At 40.6% G+C, this 15366-nt stretch overlaps 1 protein-coding gene across 15 annotated transcripts in view; it reads left to right on the top strand.

Moving 5' to 3' along the window:
* DLGAP2 (DLG associated protein 2) overlaps nt 1–15366 on the top strand; it is a 454289-nt gene that overhangs the window by 142096 nt on the left and 296827 nt on the right. For 5 of the 15 annotated variants that reach the window (XM_032443246.1, XM_032443247.1, XM_032443248.1 and 2 more), the window contains exon 2: nt 9969–10140. The exons of the other annotated variants lie outside the window; for them this stretch is intronic. In XM_032443246.1, the coding sequence (XP_032299137.1) occupies nt 9969–10140 (172 nt within the window). The remainder of the gene's footprint in view (nt 1–9968; nt 10141–15366) is intronic. 15 annotated transcript variants of the gene reach the window in all.

The following is a 15366-nucleotide window of genomic DNA, read 5'->3' as shown; positions in this document are numbered from 1 at the left end:
GTAGCTTCCCGCTGAAGCGAGCAGCAGGTAGCATATCTCCTCCTTCATAAGGGGAGGCTTCACATTGTCCCTGGATGTGAGTTGCTCCCTGCATTGCAGTGGTACATTATCTTCTGGATCACTTGACTGAAACTTCGTAGTTAAACTGAGATTCTTACTATACAGAAGTTCTTCATTTGTTCAAGGAGGTCCCACAGCAATGGCAGAACCCCACATCTGTGGGGAGTGATTTTTAGATATCTGCTGACAGTGACTGCTGTATAAGTCCACAGGAGCCTACTTGAGCCTCATGTAGCCTCCAGATACATGAGAATGAGCACTGCGCCCATTTAAATTGATTTCTATGAAAACAAGTCCAAAGTAATTATCAAGAAAACTATACTATTCCAAAAGGAAAATTAGAAGTAGGTTGATTGACTTTGACCATAAGGTATTGATGTACAAATGAAATGGATAGTCCATATGATTATCCTTAAATTATGCAGTTAATCTGGATAGATTCACGCTGAAGGAATATGAGAATGAGGTCTGTGCTATGGTGCACTGATATCAGGAGATGAACACCTCAGCTTTGGAAAGCTGTGGTCCACACTAAAAGTGATTAAGAACCTCTGCTTTCAAAAATTCAGTACTGGTTTGGAGACTTTTTTTTTTTTTTTGGTATATTTTTCAGTCTTACTCATCATCTCTGGTTTCAGGCTTGGTTACAGATCTCAACATACTATGAATTGGCTTTAATTTTCTGAATAGTTGTATTCATTTAGCCACAACGCTGCAAAATAAGGAGAAGAATGTCAAGAAAAGTAATTCCTGAAGGTAAACTAATGGCTTGTATACAGACAATTAAACTTACAAGGAGATGCACATGGTGCAGGCTTATTCTTGCCAAAGTTTCACAGGCAGGATCTTGCAGATTCTGGACAAGAAGAGTTGCACCGTGCTGTGTCAATCTGTCTGTGTCTGAGACTGACTGTCTTTTGGATGTGTGGTTATTCTTCAATATCAGGAGCTTTACTCAGGCAGAAGTACTATGCAACATATTGTGCATTGCTGTGCCTTGCTTAGGGTGCTTAGGGCTAAACGCAGCTATGGCAGGAAAATTAATGTGTCCCTTTTCTGCTTTATTTTATTTTAATTAAGAGAAGTAGTAAAGTTGTTCAGAGAGACTTGCATTAAAAACAGAAAATGCAAAAATCCAAATGAACCCACTTCTATATGCTCACAGTCAATTTGTTATATGCCAAAGTGATAAAATACCTAAAGGAAAAATGTTGCACTGTGCTGTCCTGGGTGAACTGGAGAAGGATGTTGTGAAGATATTTGTATTTACAAAATCATCTCTCCTTCCAAATAAGATCTGCTGCCTTCAGATTTTAGGAAAGCACATGAACTTGGGGAGGTTATCTAGGCTCACTTTGTCAGGTCTTTCACATTGGTCCATTACTGAGAATATACAGACCTATGCATATGTGGATCCTGTGGTTTAGTGATTGGAAACCCTGCCCACAGCAGGTAGGGTTGAAAATAGATGATCTTTAAGGCTCCTTTCAACCCAGGCCATTCTATAATTCAATGAATGTGTATGTGCATGTGTGTGTATGCTTATGAACAAAGTAATGTAAACGAGTTTCACACTGTCACAACCTGCCTCAGGCTTCACCTAAGTACACATCTGAAGTGGGGAAAAAACATTATCCCATCTTTACATATTAAATAGAGGCTCAGTAATATCTCTCATGTCTCTTAAGAAAACCTTTGGCAAAGAAATTAGACCTGCTTTTCACCAGTTTCAGGCTACAGCTGTAGCTGTAACTGCTGACCTGAATGATGGACACGGTGCAGCAGTCTTCAGTTTTTCTTAAATGTATCCATCATTTTCTTCCCATTTCTGATTGCTGTGTGTGACGAAATTCCATGATAACCAATAGGGTAGGTGTTTTTTCTCCAGTAACTGCTATAGTTTTACATATCCTGACTCATACAGCCTTAGCTACTCGAGCAGGTGAGATCTCTGGAAAATTTACACTCATGTGCATGTGGTAGCTGAACACAGTAGGGACAGAAGCTCTGGTACACATCTTTTACCTTGTTCCTAGAAGAGAGAGTAGTAAAATCCAGCTCTGTTCCCTCAGCAGTATGTCTAAAACAGTCTTGGGACCAAACACCGCATTAGGATCACTGATGTCTGCTACTTAGACTTGAACTGTTTAGGGATAGGTTTGCCTCTTAGCTGATCTAGTGAGAGTGTAACGGATGGTCTTTTCTAGCTTGTCCAGTGTGCAAGTCATCTTCACACATGCATGTCAACCCGACAAGACTAAACAAATCAAGTCATTACTTGGAATTCAATGTATATTCCTAATGACAGAATCACGCTTAAATTCCATTAATGCAATAAATCTAATACCAAGTAAAGTAGCTACGAACGGTGATAGATAAAGCATTTAGTCAGATTGTTTGGATAGGCTACTAGGAAGTATCATACATAGTAAAAATAAATGTCAAGTATGCTTCACAGATAATAAAGACTTTATTGGATAAGCTATAGCTAATTTTCTCATGAGATATGTCATCACCATTCTATCTAATTTAATCTAGAGTTGCTGTAATGCATGATCACATTGTAGACATTAGAAACTCTGTATCAGGTGTTATGGCACTGTAAGTCTTCCTTTCTGTGTGCCATTTCTTAGTCTTACTTCAACCTGAATTTAAAGCATGACTTGAGAAATTATGGTTTCCCCTTTTAACTGCCTTGTTTGGAGAGTGAGTAGTGGGTACAGATAAGGGAAAGCAAACTTCGTATTACTGCAACCTTTCCTCATTTTATATCTTTCTCTATGAGGAGGCATAAAGCTGTGACCACTGTGATGGACATGAATCTAGAATATTTGAGATCACACAGCTCTGTTTTCTGTTCATCTAGATACAAAAAAGAAGAGTTGAAGATATTCCTTAAAGATGCAGCCTAGCACTGAGTCCTTCAGAACAACATGTTTTTGTCAATATTTCTTATTCTTTCTGTACATTCTACCTGCATGAGAAGTAGCCCAAACATCAGTAAGACTGATTATGCAGGAAAGAACAGCATTTGTAAGCAAAGGTGTAGGATGATATCAGTGATGATCAGTCATTATCCAAAGCCCAGAAAGGCAATGACGGGGTGCTTGCATTGGTCCTCATAAGAGCAAAAATAAATCCCGGAAATTTGTATCCTTAGAAAACAATAGGGAATGTTAACTATTTCTTGACATATTCCACATCTTTTAAAGTATTTTTCTCTTGCATGTGTACCTATCAACTTTAACTTTTTCAGAGGTATGAAGCTGGAAGTAGATCCTACACAGGCAGCAGTGTATTTGTGATCCTGTCTGTGACAGATAAGTGACTGTAAGCAAGTGAAGTACTTTTGGCACTGGTGCGTAGATTACATGCAGAATATGTGCACATCCTAGAAGTGTAAATGGATGTCTTTCCCCTCACTTTTGTGTCATGTAACAGCAAGAATACTGAAAAGCACAGCTGAACACAAACAGTCAGTTCCTCATCCCGGTTTTGTTTTGAATCAAGTCTGGCAATTGTCTGGCATATGCCACATTTTATTAATTACAGGCATGTGTCTGTTCTTTGGTGCATCCTGATGCAAGTCATTAGAGGGCTGGAAAATCACTGCATCATCTGACAGAACTTTAATGCCTGGATATTTATGATAGAAACCAGAACTGATAAAAAAAAAGGTGTTATGTTTAGTCTTCCGTTTGTCCTTCAAATGTTCTTACTAACATGGGTACTCTGTACAGAACACCATGAAACAGCCAAAAACCCCTTTTCTTTTCAGATTAAATCTTCTCTTTACTTTCCATTGACTGATACATCTTTTTAGAACCCTTAATTCTTGTTTGCAGATGGGGTGTCTCATACTTCCATGTTTCCTTAGTCCTTCTGTTTGTGACCAAAGTGCCTTAAAGCAGCTAGTTGTCAGGGAGGAGCTGGGCATCCCCATGGCATGGAGACACACAATATTACCAGGACAAAGCCTGGTTATTCAGAAGAACCATTTCTCTTTTGCTGTCTGACATGCCCTCTTATAATGCTGCCGTCAGCAAGGCTCCTAAACCTGCAATTGTATCCAGCCAAAAGTGAATGGCTGTAGTCAGCTTCATTTGGGGTACATGGCATGAACAGGAGTGCTTCTACCTTAACTGTGGCCCAGGGCAATGGAATCTTCTGTCCTGCTTTTACGGGAATGGTGTAGGAACCACTCAAGGGGTTAACTGCTGCCTGATTTTTCTGGCATTTCTTTCAGTAGAGTTATCTCCAGCACTGGGTTACTCTGTGGGTAGGAAGTGTCTTTAGGAGAGGAGGCCAAGGGTACTGAGGCCGGTTCAGCTGGCAGACTGTCCCTGAGGCTGCCACAGCCAGCTCTGGGCAGGAAATCAGGGAAGAGGATGCAACTTGTGAAGCTACCAGCTGGCTCAGGTCTCTTGGTCACATATGAAAAAAAAACAAACCCATGGCTTCAGTTCTGGCATAAGGAGATGTGCCTTTTTTAACCCACTCTGTGTGGGGGTTCAGCATCTTAAAAATAGTCCCTGCAGCTGCGTGCCACAAACCTGGAAGCAGGATGAATGCAGAGTATACTGGGAGTGCTGTCTTACTGAGGCAGTATCTCCCTTTATGCCTTTCACCATCGTGGGGATGCCTTCTGCAGAGGCCACAACAGGGCCCTTAAGGTGGGCGGAGGTTCAGGGGAGTGCAGGAGCAATGTGAGATAAGTGTGGAAATGGTACCGAGAATTAACAGCATATTGAATGCAGCTTTCAATTATTTATTGAGAGACTTCTATTCCTTTTTGGCTTTATACTTAGAAGTGTAACCATGCGTTTGCTACAGATTTTATGGATTAGAAAATCATAGGATTAGCCAGTCCATAAGTTTATCCTGTTGTATATTAACTCATCGGAAATAAAAAAGGATGCTTCATATATAGGAAATGAATAATTAATTTTGTTTTCCTGCTTAAAAAAAATATAATCCCTTAGGTGCTTTTCTGTTTTCTGCTGAAGCTGAATTTTTTTAGTCCTCTGACAATGTCTTACACCCTCCAATATGTCTTGTTTCTATGGAGACACCAATGAACTGCTGCTCGCGTTCTTTTGCATATCACAATAAGAGATTGCTTCAGAATTTTCCCAACGCTTCACTCACTTCCCTTTTAATTAGAAATGAATCAATAGGTTCAGTGCTCTTATATCATGCACTCACATATACACGCACGGACACATATGAAGCCTGTGAGCCTGCCTGCAAATGCAGTGTGTGCTTTCAAAGTTTTATTTTACGGAACAGCATGTTTTGTCTTGGGGCTCATAAGGCTGTTATATGAGCTGTGCTGGATAGCAAGGGTGAGAAGATAGATATCTTGTATGCAGTGGACTAGATGGGTGGAGGCTGGGACACTCCAAGCTTTTTAAGACCAGGAAAGAATTCTGTGGAATTCTGGCATGGCCTTAAAGGAAATTATTGGGATCTTTGACTTGTATGCTCTTAATATTATGTAAGCTGTTTAGCCCCATTGAGCTCTTGATTTTTATGTGAAATTTGCCCCCATGCCTCATTTTCCAAATGGAGAATTACTGCATGCTGGTCCTTTACATTTACTTCTCCAAGCCCTGTTCTTCCTCCCCAGCATGCACATGGCTCCTCTTCAGGAGAGCGGCCAGTAAGCACATGTGGGGCAGAACACAGTGCAGGGTTTAAGAAAAAAAAAAACAACCAACAACAAACCAAATTACGTTGTTTCTTATTGAACATTTTCTACAAAGTAGACAGTGTTTTTAATTATGAAGAATGAGTGAGACTGAAATGACACCAGACTGGAAGTTGCACGCTACTGTTAGCGAGCTCTTTGAAGTCACTGACAGTCCTCTTCCTACTGCATTGTAAGAAGAGGGGATTACTTTTCCCCCCAGTTAAACACCACAGGTGAAGCAGCACCATGTTACCATGAGCTGTTTGTTATTGGTTCATATCATAGTGAAATAAATTTCTAGCAGTTATTCAGAATAGCATTAGCAGAGGCCTCACTGATAAATGCACGCCACCTCATGATGGCAACAGATGATGCCTCATGCTCAGCTTATATACACTTGTGCTGAGATATAGGTTGAGAATCTTTATTCATGGTTTCTTTGTGCTACACAGCTGTCCGTCTCCTCCTGCTGTCTTGGACTTCGTGATCTCCTCTAGACAAAGAAGATAATTGTTTCCCATTTTGTTGCAGTATCTTAGGATGACTGATGTTGAAGGGTAGTTCTTAAATTCTACACCAGTCAGTAACCCAGTGAAAAAGAGAGTTTTGATGGTAAACTGGCTGTTGTTTCCAACCAACGTGTTCACATGTATTTATACACATGCACGTGTATCTGTATGTGTGTATACATAAATGTGTAGATGTTTGCCTTTTGTTACACTTTTTGCTGTCAAACTGAGAAGCAAAAAACAACAACAAAAAAACAACCTTTTTTAAATGAGATTTCATAAAGAATGCTTGAACTCCATGAACATATATTGTATTCTTGATTTACCTATTCAGTGTTTTTGTTAAATATACAGAGAGCAAGGTTTAACCTCCAAATGGACCAAAGAACAGCCCTGCTTTCTCAAGAATAATTATTGTAGCTATGCAAGCTAGCACATAACAGTTAAATATATCCTTGCTTTTGACAGAAGCTAGTGGAGCTGGAACAGAGATGAACACAGCTTATTAAATATAGCTCTTATGAAGACTGCTCTATAATTACTGTGATTTTTCTTTGTATCATTATGATCATAGGCTGATCGAAAACAATGAATCCTGTGCTTTCAAGAGGCTAAGAACTATTCAACCATATACAGAGATCATACCTAGAGTAACAGCCCTGTTAGTTTGCTTTGAGTAGTCTATGTAAATAATGCACTATAAAGGTTAAATGGGTCCTTCCCCCAGTGGCCCCTCTCCCACTGACGAGTTTCAGACTGAGAGGAGAATGCTCTGAGCAGGACCAGGAACACTTTGTTCCAAAAATCTCATACATATCCATGAGCAAATATTTTGTGACTCTCTTTAACTGAGACCAGCATTCAATGTATAAAAAGGGATCTGCTGATTTTTTTGCATGTCTGGAACTGGTTTCTGAGCTGAAATTTTCTGAATGTAGTGACCTATATACCCAAAATGTTATGAGAATAAAAATGCCCAGTTGTCCTTTGCTATCACCTCCAACACTCCAACACATCCAAAATAGATCCAGGGACCTGGATTCAAATATTTTCCATCTTTTCTAACCCTTGAAAGACTTCCATGCTTTCTGGGTTTGAATGGGGAGCAAATGGCAAGGACGTGTTTCTGTGGTCTAGATCATTTCTTGTTTCCTCAGGTCTCTGTTGATGGGACTGGGGAGGCAGCAGACCCCAGTCCTGCTGTGGGCAGGAGAGGGAAATGTGAGCTTTTCATCCAAGACATTGCCCAGTGCAAGGGTCCATTGTTTTCAGGGCTGTCTTTGCCTGTGAGGCTTTTCCCTTTGTGCATTTACTGATAATTAACATTTGAGGTGCCAGAATTCTGGCACTTAAAATTTTAACCTCTAGCTTCTACACAGTAATAAAAAGTAATGATTTTGTTTTCCTATTTTAGATTTCAGGTAATAAGAAAAAAATAAAATAAAAATAAAAAAGGCTTGAGAACAATCAATAATTCCAAAGACAAAGTTTGAGTTTAAGATGTGCTGTTATTTACTGCTGTGCTCTTAGAGCTGACATGAAGACAAGGATGGGCATATGTGAGATCAAGGCTGGGTATGCTGCCTTTTCGTGCAACCACTCAGCAATTCCTTCCCTGAACCAATCCAGCTTTGTATTAAAGACATTAGTTCCGTTGCCTTGGCTACATGTACTGGAAGGCTTATCTGGAGCCTCATGTTCCTGATGGTTGTTATATACCTTCTCATTTCTAGCCTAATTTATTCTCAGTTAGTCTGTTTGCAGACCACCAGTGTTAGGTAAAGTCAGTCTTTCCTTCTCTGTGTTTATCTGTTTTTAATGTTTAACAGAGAGACACTGCTCATGCTTCCCTTAATTACACTGCAAATGTACTTGGAAATGTTTGTCTGCTGTATATTCATATATATTCACACTATCTGTGTCTATTAAGAAATGTAATAATATCTTCTATTTAATATTGTTTGTTAGCACGTGTCTTTCTGCACAGTTTTTGAGCAAGTTGAATTGTTTCATCAATCGCGTGGAGTTAATTCAAATATTTCAAATGTGTTAGGGTAACTGTGGTAAGAAGCAGTGAGCGTGACGAGATTAAATAGAAAGGAGAACTGAAGTAAGCAGCCTAAATCCCATTCTGAACCCAATCCAAACATTCCTGTAGGTTTGGTTTAAACAAGAGCACTTACATAAACAGTCAGCTTTTCCATGCCAAGGTTTCCCAAACAGCTTCTTGGTAAGGCCACAATTAAATAACAGTTAATTCTACAAGTAATACCTTATTGAAAGTAATTAAAAGGAATGATTTTGAGAAACAGCCTTGCTGCAGAAAACCTGGCTGATGGCGCATCCCAATTGTCCGATGCAGTACCATAACAATTGGCCTCTGTCTCAATCTTATTTAACAAATTCATTAATAGTATTAAAGAAAGCAAGTGAACAGCATGTTAATGAAGTCAGCAGATGATGTAAACAGCAGGAAACAGAAATTAGAAGATACTTAGAGATTAGAAACATGAGCAAGAGGCGTTATCAATGCATCATAATCAGATTGAGAAGGAGTAGTAGCTAATGCATCTGGGATAAATTAATTCAGCACTGATTTTACATAACCAATACATATTAAGTGCACAGAAATACGCATGCTAGATTATGCTAAAGCTAAAGAAAGCACTAGTTTCTGATCAGTGTAAAACCTGAAAAGGCAATGCTGTCTTTGGAAGAATGTGTAGTGTCAAAGAGCAGACAAGTGATTGCTGAATTACAGACAACAGCAAATAAGAATGGGTGGTAAAAGAGACTGATTTAAGAGGAAGAAGTGAAATGTAATGACTTTGACTAAGCAAGGTATGGAGATGAAGGCTAAAATAATCTGCAGCCCTTAAATATGAGTAACATTTAAGCAAAATGTGACTTTTTTTTATAGCATTACCAATAATTTGATATCATTTCAGTAAAATATTTTTTATTAGGTGAAAGCAACCTGTTACCATGTTAGGGCAAGAATTAAAAAAACAAACACATTGAGGCTGCAAAGGCGACGTAGTGCCAGTAAATGGAAACCTAAAGTAGGCTGCAGGTTGCTGCTCCCTTCAGCATGCCTGTGTGAACATGCGTAGCAGAGGCCATAGACAGTTATACTTGTTATTTTCTTTTTTTTCCTTCTTCCCCAACAATACCCAGTTCATAGGAGAGGAGACTTCCCAAGTGCTCCGTTCAGCGAGCCCAGTCCCACACAAGCTCTAAAATACTTCCCCTTCCCCATAGTGGTGACGCGCACACTACAGTCAGGCTGACAGCCACCTCCTCCAGTTAGGACATGAAACCATCAATACCCCTTTGAGCTCATTGAAAATATGACTAACCCAATTCTCATCTCATACGCTGTCAAATGCCACTTGGTGAGTCTTGCTCCTGTTCCAGCTGGAGATGGGCCCACACTGGAATTTGGGAATCTGATTTTCATGTTTCAAACCTGAATAAAGAATCTCATTTCTAGCCTCAGTCTCCTAAACTGCAGTCATGTCTGTGAGTAAAATGCTGAAACACTACTTGTCTGGGAAAAATAAATGAGTGATGATTTTAAGAGAGATGCTGTGGCTACTCAGTGCAGTAGCTGCAAGTTTTTTGGTGCTGTTCCCAGAAATGCTTCAACCACGGTGAGGAGCTCAATTCTCTAATTTAAAAAAAAAATTGTATCAAATATTTTTCAGCTTTACACTCTCAAATTAAAGCTTAAAAACCTCCAAGGAAGGAAAGGAGGCCAGATTGGAGGGGGAGGAGGTGAGAGGAAGGAAGCGGGTGGAGAAAACCACTATAATCCCAAGATGCAAGGAAAGTTGAAAAGTAGAAGAAAAAATATATTAAATCAGTGTAAACTAAGAGGTAAGTTTAAGGCTTTTTTTTTTTTTTTTTTTTTTTTACATCAAATGTATGCTTTGTTGGTATATTTTTAGCAGTAAAATGCTGTGTACTTTAAAAACATATTAAATACACTAAAGTGAGGTAATTGCTTTTTCTTCATTCTGTGTGCTATAACATTGATCTGTATTTTTATTAAAACCCATCAAAGAATGTGTTGTGCTGGGAGTTTGGTACATTTTTGCTGTTGCTGGTTAGAACTGTTGATTACCTCACCAATGACCTACATGAAGTGAAGTGACATCCCATGGCAGCAGGCAGGGTGTTTTGTTGTAGAACTCAGCTGCAAAAGTTAATTGTTTATGGAGATTTAATGGGCATCATGCTCCTACTTACCTACATCCCTGTAATTCAGCGGTGTATCAGTATAGCTTAGCAAAAGAGGCTCTAAAGTAATAGATTTTGGTATAGTTAGGAAGAGAGTTGACCTGCATTCTTTGAACTGAGATCAGATCAGTGCCCTACATTGCCTATTAGTGCTGTTGCTATTACTGCTACTTGGTGTGCTGCCTATACAGGGGTTGTTTAAGTTAAGTTTTGATCAGAGACCACATGCCAACAGCTGAATAGTAAAGTCTGGTGCACTTAAAAGCTCATTTATTACTGGAATGTTTGTTGCTGTGCTGCCAGGAGCCTGCCAGAGAAGCAGCGGAATAAAAATATTGCTGATTAATACGACTGTGCTTGTGTTGTAACGCCATGTGATACTAAACGCTTTGTCACGGATGAGTTTAGAGAGGAAAGGAATAGAAGCCTGTGAGGAGTGGATGCAGATGTAATGAGGTTTCTCGTGGTTGTGTCAAACAGCTGGGCTGAGTGGGAAGGCGGGAATGTTCCTGCAGCCTCCAGTACTTACTTATTGCATATCTAGACCAAGCTATGTGCGTTATTTTTATCTTTGGAGCTTGGGAACTGGGTGGAGCAAGTGTGGGACGTCAGCTGTAATGAAGAGGCCCACAGTCTTGGGAGCTGATGGTTATGGTGAACACAGGAGAGGGAATGCAGAGAAATTGCTGCCACCTTCCTCTCTGGTCTTCGTGAAGCTTCTCCTGAGTCTGATCTTCCTGGGCTGGAGGTTGTTCTGTGTTTCAAAGCTTACAGTGTCTGTTGTTCTCAAATATATCCAGTCTTGTTTTTCCACTTGTTTGCATTATTGGTCTCAGTGACATGTTCTGGAAATGGGTTCTGTAAATTAAGTGTGTTGTCTTTGTTTTGAGCCTGCTGTTTGAGAGTTGTATTGATTGCTTCAAGTATATTTAACGTGAAAAGTGAATAATATTTCTCACAGAGATGCTTATCGTTGCCACCTTAAGCCATCTAATTATAGGCTGAAAAGCTGCAGTCTGCTTATATTTCCCTCCTTTTCCATATGTCTGATTATCTTTGTCCTTCTCTTTACATTTTCTAGCCCTTCTGTATTTATTCAGTGATTTAGATGAAAATGTTAGAGGTTTACTGCTTTCTGAAGACGCGTTTGTCTAATGGACATCTCCTCTTCCTTTCTGTCACCATTTAGCCTTCCTTAACTTTTCTAAATATTTTTTTTTTTTCAGAGTTGAACTGAATGCTTAAATATTTCTACAGATAGCAGTTACATAAATATATGCATGGCAGCTGTGCACTTCAAGATGAATATATTATGGATGAAGAGCTTGAATTCCACAGTATTTGTACTATTTTTATTCAGGCACATCCTGAGAATTTAGTATCAAATGGCCTAATTCTGCTCTAACTGACACTAAAGACAGTGAATTAAACCAGAAACTCCTACACGATTCAGTAGGATCAGGACTTGTCCTGCCTGCTGGAGAACAAAGCTCAACACCACTTTTAGAGCTGATCTGAATTGTGTATGAATCTGGAAGTTCAGAGAAGGAAGCTTGGGAGAGAAGTAATGATTCTTGGGTAGATGTGAGTATAGGATTGGGGACAGTTGAAAGATATCAATGGATGAGCAACAGGAGCTGTGAGGAGTGAGCAGCAGAGGCAACTGCAGACTCCTGAGAGTGACAAGCTGTCATGATGTGATCAGGTACACTGACACGCATCCTGAAGGCCATCAGCACCTAAATTCTACAAAGGTGAATGGGAATGTGGCATCCTGATTCAGCTCTGTGAATTTCAGCCATAAGGAAAATCAACAAAATGGGGGGAGGGTATGATCAGACTAGATATCTGATAGCTGTAGTGGTCTCTATTTTGTTCTGTATAGATTAATGGAGAGTATTTTCCTCTGACATTTAGAAATCATGTCCTATATTTTAAACAGTTGTAAATAATTAATATGGCAATTTTACCACAACTCCATCATTACACAGAACTATCAGACTAAAGAATGAATCATGTTCTTCTCAATACCTGGCATCTTTTCTCCCTTCTGTGAAATTTTTGAAGACTAAAGGTCCCTTTTACATTCATACAGCTTACTGGACAAGAAGAAAACAGAAATGTTTAAAAGAGGTTCTGTGTAGAAGAGGTTTTTTGTTTAATCAGACACTTTTGCTCATTGCTAATAGAAGTAGCAGAAAGACAGGCTCAAAGAGGCAGCCCAGGTTGTTAAAAATTCCATAAATAAAAATGAACCCATTCCTTGGAATTTAATAGCAGCCTCTCCACATCGTTGCATTGGTATTAATGTATCATTCACCAGTTGTGTTACTTCAGCTTTACTCCACCATGAACATTAAGGTATAGAATGCTTTGAAGAAATATGGGCTAGCATTAATAAAGCTATGCATGGCAGCATCCAGGAAGAAAACATGCCTTTTATGCAGCTTATTTGAGAGATTATCCAAATGTGTAGAGTGAATCTAGCCAACTAATAGCAAACTGGAACAACAAATAACAAATGCTTTCTTCTACAACTTGTCTTTGTGTGCTTTGCTTTATCTTCTGACTGCCCACTTTAGACAGGTGGTACCTCTCTGACTTTATGTGGGGGCAAGTTTTTTTAATGTTTCAGCCCTTTATTCGCTGCAGCATTCAGCTATCTGCAGCTGGATCAGGCCCTGGAAATGAAATGCATATATTAACTTAAAGACTCTTTAACATGAGTCCTGCCAACAGTTCTGCTGGTAACTGGAAATGCTGGAAGTTTTGTTACTGTACACTGTCTCTCTTTGCCAAATTCTGTCCTTTTTCTCCCCCACAAGTCTAACAGTGCACCTTCTCCCTTTTGCCATGTGTGACTTTTCCATTCCATCCCTAGAAACCAGATGTTCTCTGTTTCCTCCCCAAATCTGTTTTACTCCATCATCAATGGGGTGAAGTAATAAATATGCATGATGGTAGAGGAAAGGACTGAGGCAAAGCCTTTTCTTTTTACCAAGTGATCCAGACTATCAGTTTGACTTGAATGTATGTGTCCCTCCCTGTGCTACACATAAAGCATAGCAGATAAAACTGCATCCATGGTAGAAAGGGAGAATGCTGAGTAGATTGAAGAAAGCAAGGTATCATCTTCTTCTTTATGAAGTGTTCCAGACATAAGTCAAAATTCTTTATCCTCCTTTATATCGAATCATGGAATATCCTAAGTTTATGCAAAAGGTGTTAAATGCTTAGGTTTGCAATGACTTCCAGATTTTGGGGGATTGTACTCCATGTTTCAGACACTAGAAGTGCGTATCAGCATTAACTGACTAATGATGAGCATCTTTTCTAAATTTTATGGCCTTTTGGGAGGTAAGGAAATGGAATCTTCCTCATGCCCAGCATTCTCACAAGTTGTTGTGTGCTGTACATGAGCAGAAGGATGACTGGTGCTGAAAACTGAAAGGCAAGTAAGGGATGGATCTGATAGACATTCTGTGTCTTGACTCTCTTGACAACAGTGCCAAGATATAGGTAGAAGAAGGGATTTGGTCTTGCTTTGAGGCGTGGAAGAAGTGTTGAATCATAGAATCACAGAATGAGCCGGGTTGGAAGGGACCTCAAGGATCATGTAGTTCCAACCCCCCTGCCTAGCAGGGCCACCAAACATACACCTTTACTAGATCAGGTTGCCCAGGTCCTGTCCAACCTGGTCTTTGAACACCTCCAAGGAGGGATCACACCTCCCTGGCGCAGCCTGTTCCAGGGCCTAACCACTCTCCTAGTAAAGAACTTCCCCCTAAACATCCAACCACATCTTCCTTCTTTTAACTTAAAACCATTTCCCCATGTCCTGCTATTGTTCAGCCCTTCTCGAAGATTTACTCCCCTCCTGGGAATAAGTTCCCTTCAGGTATTGAAAGGCTGCAATGAGGTCACCCCGCAACCTTTCTCTTCTCCAGGCTGAACAAACCCAACTCCCTCAGCCTGTCCTCATAGTGGAGGTCCCCAGCCCCCTATCATCTTTCGTGGCCCTCCTCTGGACCCTTCCAAAATCTCCATGTCTTTTTTGTACTGAGGGCCTCCACACCTGACACAGTACTCCAGATGGGCCTCACAAGAGCGAGAGCTAGAGAGGACAATCACCTCCCTTATCCCTGCTGACACCCCTCTCCCTGATGGAACCCAGGATCCCATTTGCTTTCCGGGCTGCCAGAGCGCACTGCTGGCTCATGTTGAGTCTTTCGTCCATCAGGACCCCCAGGTCCTTCTATGCAGAGTTGCTCTCAAGGACCACTCCTCCCAGCCTGTACAGGTGCCTGGGGTTCTTCTGGCCCAAGTGCAAAACCTTGCACTTTGCCATGTTGAACCTCATTTGGTTCACCCGAGCCCAGCTTTCCAGCCTGTCGTGGTCCCTCTGAATGGCATCCGTTCCCTCCACCGTGTTGACTGCACCACTCAGCTTGGTGCCATCAGCAAATTTGCTGAGGGTGCACTCAATTCCCTCATCAATGTCAATAATAAAGATGTTAAAGAGCATGTTAACCGCTCGTTACCGGCCTCCACCTGGACATAGAGCCATTGACCACCACCCTCTGTCTGCGGCCTTTCAACCAATTGCTTATCCATCTAGCTGTCCACCCATCAAATCCACTTCCCTCCAGTTTGGAGATGAGGTTGTGATGGGGGACCATGTCAAAGGCCTTGTTCAGGTCCAGGTAAATGACATTGATCGCCTTCCCTTCATCCACCAACACCGTCACTCCATCATAGAAGGTCACAAGATTAGTTAAGCATGACCTTCCCCTGGTGAAGCTGTGCTGGCTGTCTCGGATCACATGCTCGTTCTTTATGTGATCAAGCATGTTGTCCAGGAGG

Source organism: Coturnix japonica, chromosome 3 (genome assembly GCF_001577835.2).
Source record: "Coturnix japonica isolate 7356 chromosome 3, Coturnix japonica 2.1, whole genome shotgun sequence".
Lineage (NCBI taxonomy): Eukaryota > Metazoa > Chordata > Aves > Galliformes > Phasianidae > Coturnix > Coturnix japonica.
This window is presented reverse-complemented; position numbering and strand designations above follow the sequence as displayed.